This window comes from Mastomys coucha, unplaced genomic scaffold, assembly GCF_008632895.1.
Source record: "Mastomys coucha isolate ucsf_1 unplaced genomic scaffold, UCSF_Mcou_1 pScaffold9, whole genome shotgun sequence".
In the NCBI taxonomy this organism is placed as follows: domain Eukaryota; kingdom Metazoa; phylum Chordata; class Mammalia; order Rodentia; family Muridae; genus Mastomys; species Mastomys coucha.
Genome location: NW_022196915.1, coordinates 954,347 through 966,124, shown reverse-complemented (window position 1 = coordinate 966,124; position 11,778 = coordinate 954,347). Strand labels below are relative to the sequence as shown.

General features: G+C 39.9%; 1 protein-coding gene across 4 annotated transcripts in view; it reads right to left on the bottom strand.

Moving 5' to 3' along the window:
* Nek10 (NIMA related kinase 10) overlaps positions 1-11,778 on the bottom strand; it is a 228,364-nt gene that overhangs the window by 184,580 nt on the left and 32,006 nt on the right. For 2 of the 4 annotated variants that reach the window (XM_031361786.1, XM_031361785.1), the window contains 6 exons: positions 11,524-11,565; positions 9,292-9,370; positions 8,187-8,254; positions 6,424-6,503; positions 5,288-5,374; positions 2,576-2,800 (listed from right to left, as the gene is read on the bottom strand). In XM_031361786.1, the coding sequence (XP_031217646.1) occupies positions 2,576-2,800; positions 5,288-5,374; positions 6,424-6,503; positions 8,187-8,254; positions 9,292-9,370; positions 11,524-11,565 (581 nt within the window). Of the gene's footprint in view, positions 1-2,575; positions 2,801-5,287; positions 5,375-6,423; positions 6,504-8,186; positions 8,255-9,291; positions 9,371-10,742; positions 11,076-11,523; positions 11,566-11,778 lie in introns of those variants that run through there. The other 2 variants (XM_031361787.1, XM_031361789.1) reach the window with 2 other exon arrangements.

Below are 11,778 nucleotides of genomic sequence, written 5' to 3'. Positions count from 1 at the left end.
ACAAATAAAGAGAATACTTTGCCTCTTCTGGGTCATGAGGTTTTCTATATTCTTAATTGCTTCATCTGAATTCAGTTAAAACCAAGTTTGGTGTACAGTGTCAGATGTGAGGCCCTGTCCAACCTTTTTTGACGCTGAACTCTTGGGGGGCACTGCAGTCTTCGTATGGGTGCATCTCAGTCAGGACACCTCTCAATTCCTTTATTTATTTGTTTGTTCTCTTTATGACCCCGTCCTTCCTCTCTTCCCAGCCCCACCCTAACAAATCCCTCTTAGTGAAAACCAATCCTGCTGAGTCTTCAGACTGTGTTGCCTTTTTGAACCTCATGCCACAGGAGTCTCCGTGAGCACAGCTTGAAGGCCTGCCTTCACCTGTCCCTGGCCCTATTAGTCATTTCTGTCTGTTCTCTTTTGCTCTTTCCTCTGGCTGAAAGGACATTTTTAAAGCTTGCCTTCTGTTTGGCTGTTCCAGGCCTGGTCTGGTCTTTTAGTCTGCAGGGCTGTAGCCATCACCCAGCCGTCATTTTCCAGTCATTTTCCACCGTGGCTGTGTGACTTCCTCCCTTCCAGCTCAATTACTCATCTTCAACCACAGCTCACAAAGCTGTTCTCTGCAATTCAGCCGCTGTACTCTGGTTGCACAGCTTCCCATCATAGACTCTCTGTCTCTTATCTGTTTTGTTCCCATTGGTTTATATGGTTACTTTATTTATTTATTTATTTACCTATTTATTTCTCATGACATCAGCTGTTTGGGTCTGTACATTCTCACACATAACACAAATAGAATCTCTATGCTATCTGGGTCATTCTGTACTTTCTGTCATGAGCTGGGGCAAGGAACAGTTCCTTTGATGGTCTTATCTGTGGACATAATTATCTTGGAGCTCTCTGTGCTATCACTGTGCCTGATCAGGAATGTGTCTGCCTGCCATTGGAGGCTGCAGGTTTACAAGCCTAGATGGGCCTCTGGAAAACTGCCCTGCCTGTGAACACTACAGCTGCCAGCCACCAGGCAGCTCCTCCTCTAGCACCTACCCCAGGTGGCCAGCAGCAACCAGCTAGTGCCCAGTAGGGAATAAGTCCTTCCAAATACCAGGTATGTTAAACATCCAACAGGAGTTGACATGTATCACCTTCCCAGGGAAAAGTTTTCTAACACCATACCATGGATGGAGTTGGAAACTGAGTCCTTAGACATAAAGAACTTCCATCTTTCAGTGATATAAAATCCATGGCTTAAGCAAATGAGGGAAAAGTGCCTTATCTTATAATTAAGTCTAAATAATATTTAACAATTATAGAATTCCAGGCATCATTAAGAATATAGCAACTATTCAAGAATAACTCTATCCATCATCTTCATCCTACAAGCACACACAACCTTTGTAATTATTTTGACCAAGGGGAATAGCCTATTATGTCATAGGACTGGTGAAATATTTATAATCTATACCACCAAGTAACTGAGACTTTTGTAAAAGCAAGGGGATTATCAGCAAGCTATATACTTTTCCTTTGTTTTCTCAGTGGCAGAAATCACTAATAAAGCATGTTGCTGATATCTCTGCAGTCTCTTCTAATGCTCTGAAATATTCCCACAGAGAAATTCTATAAAGAAATAGTATGTAGTCTTAGTCATATTGATTTGCTAATCTGCAGTGATGTTAAAATGAATGAGCCAATCTGCCTAGAGCTTGGAATAAACTTTATTGATGGACCAGGAATCCTAAGCATGGTGGTCTCTTTTGAGCAGAAGTATCTATCTGTAGCCCTGACTTGGCACCCTTAGGGCTGAATTATGCTCTATAATGATATTAAGTAATATAATGTCCCCAAACATGGTACCAATTTGGGTTATTACTCAATTCTTCAAGATACTTAATTCATAAAATATAGTTACAATGAAATATATACCCCAAAAAATTCAACTTCAAACTATTTTAACAAACCACCTCTTTTTATGCTCATAGCATAGAAGCTACTAAAAAGTAGGAGTGGAGGTGTAGGGGCTCGAATAAAAAATGGTCCCCATAGGCTCATAAGGAGTGGCATTATTCACTTAAAATGATTAGGACATATAACCTTGTCAGAGTAGGTATAGTTTTGTTGAAGGAAGTATGTTGTTGGTTAGGCTTTGGAGTTTCAAATACTAAAGCCAGGCCCAGTGTTTCTCTCTTCCTGCTGCCTGTGGGTCCAGATGTACTCTCAGCTCCTTCTCCAGTGCCATGACTGCCTGTGCTTCTCACCATGATCGTAAGGGACTACGCCTCTGAACTGTAAACCAGCCCCAGTTAGATGTTTTCCTTTATAAGAGTTGCTGTGGCCATGGTGCCTCTTCAGAGCAATAAAGCCCTAACTAAGACAAGAAGCATATTTGTTTTATCCCAGTGCTGCAAAGGCAGAAGCAGGTGGACCTCTATGAGTTTGAGGCCAACCTGGTCTACATAGTGATATCCAGAACTGGCTTATATAGAGAGACCTTGTCTCAAAATACAACAACAATAACAAAAAACAAATAAACAAGAGCTACTAGAATATTCTACTAATTTTTAAGATCCAAGCCCCCACTTACCCTTGTAAAATATGAAGGAGCTGCTTGATGCCACCCCAGATACGGATTTCCACACTAGTCTCCGGGTCCTCACACACCTGGACCAGAATCCAGACCACACTCCACAGCAGCTTCAAGTGGTCAGAATGGAGCAGACTGAGCAGGATGGGGATCCCTTCATAGAGTTTTACCTGCTCCTTCACCTGGGGCTCGGCACAAAGCAGGCGCAGAAGCTCGGCAGTGAGTCTGGTGTGATGGGAGCAAGGGTGAGATTCACACTAGTCATGCATCAGTGACATCACACTTAGACTGGAGCCACCACTAGGACACAGAATCTATAACTTGAGCCACTTTTCTTCCCATCCTGTGATCCTTGATGATGAGTGATAGATGGGCCCCTCTGCCAATTGCCTCTTTGTTAGATTAGAGCCTGCCACTTTAAGATCAGATACACCTCCCCTATGGTCAGTTTTGACCAGCTCCCTGTTGCTTTGGTCCCTATGATCTACTATCCTATCAGGAGTTCTATATGTTGTAACTGCCTTTAGCTATAGCCAAGCTCCCCAAACTCTGGAATATGTATATATATATACATATATATGTATATATATATGTATATGTATATATATGTATATTATATGTATATGTATATGTTTATGTATATGTATATGTATATGTATATATATATATGTATATTATATGTATATCCCACCCCTTTTAGTTCCTTGCATACACCATGCATCCATGATGGCTATTTTTCCTAATATCACATTAAGCTAATAATATCTACAATACTGCCCCTCCTCACAACTTCATATGTTTCCTCTGTCTACTCTTCCACCTCAAAGCCTGACCATGGCCAGTGGTTATATAGCTCTCTGACTTCTAATAAATCTCATTTTCTGAAGGGTACTTTTATGTCTGTTCCTTTCTGGAGCTTAGTGTTTGCTCTACCCCTTTGTCCTAAACACTCCAGAATTAACATTCCCACACTGCTCTGCAATTCTGTTCCCAGATAACTGCTCCATGCTCCTCTCTCTCTTGACCATCCCCCCGCCCCTCTCAGCTGTTGTTAAGAACACATGTCCTATGGGGAGTGGTTGTTCAAGCCTGTAATCCCAGTACTTAAGAGGCAGACAGAAAGACCACTGTAAGAACAAGACCAGCCCAAAAAGGGTTCCTTATTAAATCTGTCTCAAACAACAAGAAAGAAGAATGTACGTTCTTTGGTAAGCAGCATGCTTTATCTTTTAAACTTTCTATGAGAAACAGTCTCTCTTTGTACTAAGTGAATCTTGATATGTGAATGGAGTTCACTCCTACCCTGCCTCTTTCTGTGATTTCCCATAATTTTCAAGTAAAGATCCACACCATCTTACCATGCAAAACCCATCCTAAAAACCTGGATAAACATGTTGTGTTACCTCCTCTGTAAAATATGAAGAATAATAGAGTTTTGTGTAGATAAAATGAGAACTTGGGAGGGCTCAGGGAATGTCCTGACAAAGAACAAGAACTGATCAGAATTAGCTACATTTTTTGACTTATCAGGAACTGTTCTAGTTTTTGACACAGCCTCCTTTGGCCCAGCTGAGCCTGCCAACACATTCCTCTCACACACCCAGGATCTGGCTCTATGTTACAGCACACCGTGTGCCAAGACATTCTCTTCTATCTCCCTTCACTCTGATCAGGAACTTCTATTCTGTGCTGAGCCTTGTTGATTGCATCTTCCAGGGCACCCGTCCTTCAAGGACCCAAAGAGTGCTCCCTGCCTGCTCCTACCTCACACTGTATGGTCTGATCTTACTCAAAAGTGATAGAAACTGCCATCTTGCCCCATGAGTGAGTTCAAATCATCAAGTCTGAAAGCATAGATTTTTGTCTACACTGACACTCTTGCAGAACAGTGTTAAGTCAGCTTTGAAAAGGTATACAAAAAACTTGCTGCAAGTATCAGGTGTCCATTGCTTATGATTTCTACACTTCTGGCTTCTCAGAAAACAGTGATTTAAATGCCAAACAGTGCAGATTTGCAAGCCTGCACACACCTAATACCAGCAGTACAAAGTCTTGCTTTAGAGCAATGAACAGCTTATGCAGAAAGAAATCCACTGTGTTTGCATTTTGCTTGTGAGTTCTAGCATATAGTCACAACATAAGTCAGTCATCTTATCTCACACTCCTTAAACACAATGGCTTGTAGCAACCTTTCTTATTCCATGAATTAATCTGAAATTACCAAATCAAAAAACAAAAAACAAAAAAAACTTAAAGTTTCTTCCCTAAACTTTTTTTTAGACAAATGTAACAACAAAATTAATAATGATCCAATCATAAGATTATATGATTGGATTCTTTGTACCTCTTTCTCCTAGCTTCTTCATATAGCTTTAAATGGAAAAGAACTGCCAAGCTGACTCATGATATTCAATTAACAATATAAATAATGATATAAAAAAGCATTTTTAGCACATATAAAACAACTTTTGAGAGAGGGGAAAGGAGGGAGAGAGAAAGAAGGAGAGAGAGGGGAATGGAGAGAGAGGGAAGGAGAGAGAAAGAAAGAGAGGGAGGGAAGGAGGGATAGAGAGAAGGAGAGAAAGAGAGAGAGAATAAGAGACAGTTTATTCTGGAGACAGTTTGAGTGACCATGGCCCAAGATCATAGATTTAAGTTACTACAAAGTCCATGTTTCACCATAGAAGCACTTTCATGAGGATAAGACCCTACCTTTTAGAGAGTAAGTCATATTCATGTAGAATCATCAACAGATTTTCTACTACATTGAGTTCACTGATCTTCTCCCTACACTCTGGACTGCAAATACACAAATATTAGTAGTTACTAAAAACATACTTTACTCCAGCAACATTTTTGTACCCTAGAGATTATATTACTTTATGTTGTAGTTTGAATAAGAATACCCCCCCACAGGCACATGTATTTGAATAATTGGTCCCTAGTTAGTAGAATTGTTTGGGAAGGATTAGGAGGTATGGCCTTGTTGGAGTAGGTGTGTCACTGGGTATAGGCTTTGAGGTTTCAATAGACTCAGGCAAACCTCAGTTAATTCTCTCTGCCTCGTGGTTGTGTCTCGAGATAGACGCTCTCAGCTACTGTTCCAGTGCCATTGTCTGCCTCTCTGATGCCAATGCTCCCTGTCATGATGGTCATAGATATACCCTCTGCAACTATAAGCCCCAAATAAATTCTTTCTTCTATTATTTGCCTTGGTAATGATGTTTTATCATAGTAATAGGAAAGTAACTAAGATACCTTGTAAGGAGTTGTGAGAAGAGACCACAGACAAACAAGGAATTGTATACTGTTCACAAACACATAGTAATCTGCTCATTAGCATAGAAACATTTATTGCTCTTTCATTTAAAATAATGACACTATAGAAGGACAGGGTTTCAAAACCAACTTTTATCATTGACAGTGTCATATATGTTACAAGAAATGTCTAGTTAAGAGTAAAGAAACAAGGTCTGGAAGAGTCAACTGGCATAGAAATGTAGTAGTTCTAAAGGACAAAGAAAGACGACAGATCATCAGAGATAGTCCTTCAAACAGCAGTTCAAAAGTGAGAGCAAAGCTCAGAAAAGGAAAAATCCTTTTCTAACTTAAATTTTAAGTTGTGTTTCCTAGCCAGGTGAGTCTTTAGCCTAGGCTGCCCCACACCAGGTGAGTCTTTAGCCTAGGCTGCCCCACACCAGGCGAGTCTTTAGCATAGGCTGTCCCCGTGTGCCTCCCACACCAGGTTCTAACTCAGCAGACAGGTTAGGCTGTCTGTTTGCATCTCTCCCACCCACGCCCACGACGCTGGGATTCCAGTACAGAGGAGTATGCTGAGATCCACTTACCTCTCTGCTAAGCTAGCCAGTGCCAGGAGAGTACCCAACAGGACATTGGTGTCTCGGGCACCCAGCAAATTCACTAATGTCTGAAGAAGAGAAGAGAGACATAATTACCAAAGTCCCAGAAGAAACTTCTTGAATGTGGTGTGCTCTTTCTAAAAATCACAGACACTGACCTTTTGCTATTTTTTTCAAGATTCTTTTCTTTTGCTCAATTAAAAAATATGTATGTATGCAAGTAGAATATATATATATGTGTTTGCATATGTATGCATATGTAATTTTATAATTACTTGTATTTTTCTTCCCAATGTTACCCACTTAAACCTTCTCAATCTTCCTAATGCTATAATCCCTTAATACAGTTTCTCATGTTGTGGTGACTCTCAAACATAAAATTACTTCCTTTCTACTTCATAAGTATAATTATGCTACTGCTATGAGCTGTAATGTAAATATCTGACACTCAGAATATCTGATATGAAACCCCTGTGAAAGGGTCTTTAGACCCTCAAAGGGGTCACAACCAACAGGTTGCAAACCACTGAAAATATAGCCTTTTTATAATTAAGGCCAAATTGCTTAATCCATCATGTCTTTCCTTGGAAAATAATGCCTTCACTGAATCCTCACTAATGTAAATTCTCTTCCTCCAAATTTTCAGAACACAGACCCTGTCCCCCAATACTTTCTTGTTGAACATGCTCCCATCAGAGATATGGAAGCACTGCAGGAATACCAGAATGCACTTTTGTTTCCATCCCATGTATCCCTTTATACTTCCTTATGTTGAAGTTAGCACCTTTTTTGGATTCCTCCCTGATCTCCACCATTGCGTGATCCGTTTCACAAACTTCAATTCTACAAACATCATTTTCAAAATTTTTGCTAAGCCAACTTAACAACTTAATGTTATTGTTTTGTCAAATTGTAAGCAACATCAATAAAGTCACTGTCTGTTGAAGTGAAAATGACTGTGTGTCACCTAGACGCTCCCCCATAAGCATAAGACCATAAGCAGCACAAGTTAGGCAGTTGTGATCCAGTATACACCATGGCTTCCTGAGATAGGAAGGCTCAACAGGTTATTGAAATCAGCTCTACACATCTGCCTGTTAAATGTCCGAATAAATATAGTCTGTTACCACTAAACCAACATTCACTTATTTTAAGGTATACACTGACATGTGAGTGTGTGTGTATGAGAGAGGGGGTATTGCTGGGAATGCAGAGCCTGGGACCCAAGGGATATGCTCTTTCTCTGAACTGAATCTTCAGTCCCTTAAAATTAATACTTGATCCATATGCTTACAATATCATATCACCTTGTGAGTCTGCATCCCATAAATTGCTATATTCAATTATCTCTTACAGAAAATGCTGATTTCATATTATTCTAACTAATAAAACCTTACACGACAGATGGGTTTTGCTTATATGTAAACATATATCTTTTACTCGCTGAATTTCATTTGTTTATTTGTAAATAAACAATAAACAACTCCATTTCATGTACAGCATTAAAGTTAAGTAATATACTCAGCTGGAGTAGAATAGAAAAATAAAAACCTTCATATGCTATACCATTTATTTATTCCTTGTGTTAGTAAAGAACATAAGAAGATGAGTAGAGAAATAATTTTAGGCTGGGTGACCAGTCTTATGACTTATAATGACATATAGTTTGAGTATCGGGCTCTGAACTTGGAGAGTGGACTGAGGGCATACAGGGCTATGTGGAACCTGAGCACCCTGTGGGGCCCACTCACCTTGTGGGCTCCACTTGCAATGACCCATTCTCTTTGGTCTTTCACAGCAGCAAGTTTTTGAAAAATATCTATTAAAGAAAGAAATTATTCAAAGGGAGATCGAGAAATTAAAAGAAGCAGTAGTTGTGAAACTCTAGGTCCTCAGAAGTGATAGGAAAGTAAAGAAAGAAAGTGAAAGCAGAGACCCACAAAAGGAACAGTGAAGGACAGGACTACGTGTTTCAACTCTAGAAGCTCATCTACTATAATAAATCTGAAAATATCACAAAAGCAAACTCCCCTTCTATTTAAAGTTGAACAAGTTCCTGAACCTTATTTATGACAAGGTCAAGGCATGTACTTAAAAGACTCTACTCATAAATAACCCAGCTTACAAAGAGACAGGAGACTAGGCAGAACATAAAACCTAGGAAGGTTCCTGCATTGAGAGAACTGTCCTCAAAGTAACTTCTGGGTGCCTGGCATCTCCCCTGTCCCTAAGAGCCACTGTTTGCCCAACCAGCAAGCATGAGAAACCAGTCTGTCCACAAAAGTACAATGGCTTGAGCTGGCACCCCAAGCAGCAGGAAGCCTGTGGCTGGCCACACCTAGAAAGACTGGAAGAGGGAGGGGTGGGTGAAGGGCAATAGAAGAGAGGTGGAAGAGAAGCTGGTCAAGCTTTCCAAGGAAGCCAGAGGAATGCCTAAGATGCCTCACACCCAAGCCACAGCTTCCTCGCTGCTGTCTTCAGGGGAGATTCTCGGTTTTCTTTTTCATGTTCTGGGTAGTCTAAATTATATGAGCTAAACATAAGTATTACCCAATTTTAGAAGCAAAAAAAAAAAGCCCTGAAATCTGACATTTTCTCAGAAATGGAAAGGTTTTCTTTCAACGTCACAGCAGATGTCACGTGTATGAAAGACTTCTTCCTTGAAACAAATATGCTTGCCAAAGATAGAGGTGCCATGGGGAGAGGTGGGGACATGTGCTACCTTTGGCACAAAGGCACACACCCTGTGAGGAACAATAGTAAGAGCAGCAGGTGTTCTTTCTCCTGCAACAAAGATCACACTCCTTTCCCCAGCAAGTCTGAGAGGTTCTTTGGGTGCCTGGCAACAATGCTTACACGTCATGTTGACCAGCTTGTCCACACAGTGCTGCTCCTCAGCATAGCCCAGGTACTCGTTGGACACGCTCTCCATGTACTGCATGAAAAACCAACCCAATAATCCAGTCACAAAGCTGGCACCAAAAGTACATAAGAAACAAGAGTGCAGGTCTTAGGATGAGCCCCGCATGGCAGGAAGGTAACTAAGTACTGCTCAGTACTCCTGGGCCTGTGGCACTCAAGGGTGGGACACAGGGTTTAGTGATTCATGGTTTCTTCCTGAATGCCCAAATATTAAAGGAATTCTGAAAGCTCTCAAAAATCCCAGAATGACTTCAATTGAATAGTTTCATGATGCAGTTTATGCAACATATGCATGGGAGTCTGATTCTTCGATTTACCTTGCAGCAAAATGTTTAAGAAATAGACTCAGATAAGCACAGACAGTGTGAATGCAGGCGTTAAAGTGGTGATGCCCTTTACAATATATGGACATTGACTTCACTCAGTGAGGTACATCTTCAGTTAGATTTCTCTTTAAAAACTGAACTTGCCACTGAAGGTGGCTAGAGAGATGGCTAAGAATACTGGCTGCTCTTCCAGGGGTCCCAAATTCAATTCCCAGCAACATGGTGGCTCACAACCACCTGCAATGGGATCTGATTGCCTCTTCTGTGTGTGTGTTGACACAGATCACTCATATACATATAAATGAACAAACAAATTAATAAACATTTTAAAAACTAAGCATGAATCACCTTCCCAGGATTTAAGCTGGTTGTGTTCAGTTTTCATAGCTGTGACAAACACAGAGAAACCATTTAAAGGAAGTGAGGCAGAGAAAACACGCTCAACTCATGACAGCAGAGAGAATGGCAGGAAGGGGCTGGGGCAGGCAGCTCTCTGTGGCCTCTTCTTCTTTCAGCTCAGCCCTCCTCTGACTTTCCCTGCAGCACCACAGCTGGGCACCAAGTATCAACACAGGAGACTATAGGGGAATTTCATATTCAAATGTAACATTTCCACTAGGTATGATCTGTTAATTTCTCAGAATGAGTTCTCAAGACTGAATTTATCATAAATCACTTTTTGCTGGCCTGTTAACACAGGACTCAACACTCAAGAAGCTGAAGCAGATCATTTGGAATTTTAGTCCAGCATGGGCTATATGGTGAGACAATTTCTCATGTAAGGATAAATGAGTAAAATAAATAAGTAAATAAAATAGCAATAAGTAGATAGATCTGTTATTTAGCTAGAGGGGTAGAGGGGTAAATTGGCAAGAAGACTGCAAATTTAAAGCTGCCTTAGTGAGAGATCCGTATCAAAATTTAAAAAAACAAAAAGTGAACATAAGGACTCGAATAGAGTTTGGTGGTAGAGTACTTGTCTAATCTCTTATCCTGAAAAATAAAACTAAACTAAATCTAAAAGTAAATAAATATATAAATAAACAAGTAAATAATCACCTTTCTTACCACAGGTCTTGGGAGACTGGACATTCCAACTCAATGACATGTCCTAAAATTGTTTTTTATTCTCTCAATAAGCCAAGTTGTTAAATAGCTGCACAGCCTATATAGTCACCTGCTAGTCATTCCTCACAATATAATTTGAGAGACTATAAGACATGAGGGGAGTTTGTTAGAAAATTGGTTTTAGTGCAAAAAAAAAAAACAAAAACAAAAACAAAAACAAAAAACCCTAAAGGGTAAATACTTTGCATTTTCTTATATCATAGTAAGTTACCTGGCCAGCCAGTGCTGGCCATTGACAATAATTTTGTCATCGTTAACTTAAGATATTTTACTTTGACTTTAAGAACTTTTAAATTTTATTTTAAAACACAGAAAAAATTTTAATGCGACCTTTTACAGCACTTTTCCCACCCAACAGGCTGGATAAATGAGGTTAATTAACAAGAACAATATTTCCATCACTCTCTGCCTGTTAGTGTCATGTCTCAGGGCCACTGCTATCAACCCCATCTGCTCCTGCACCAGCAGGCAGCAGACAGAAGACAAGCATTTGGTGACTGCCTTGAGAATTAGCATCACGTGATGGGAGTTCAAACACAACCGAAGCATCTCTTGGATACTGCACTTACTTCTAACCTGAGGCATGTTAAGGACAAACATTTAGAGAGAATTGGGCCCCTAGGTTAGCCTACTATTTATGCTTACTTAATTCTTGACCAGAACTTAACCCAGAACATAAAGGCAAAGTCAGCTATCACAGAACCAATCTTACCTGAGCAAGATCTTCAATACCACCCAATTTATGGAGTATTTCCTAATAAAATAAAAGCAACAGAGTATATTGAAGGACAAGAGGCTCACGTTTTATGAGTGATTCCTTTTACTAAGTTGTATGATGTTCAAGTTCTAACATAAATACAGAATATTTAGTATTTGACATCTCATACTTGAGATAAACTGTTAATGAATATAAAAGTTGTTTTTGTCAAGATTAAAACAAACAAACAAAAAACCATTGGTCCGAACT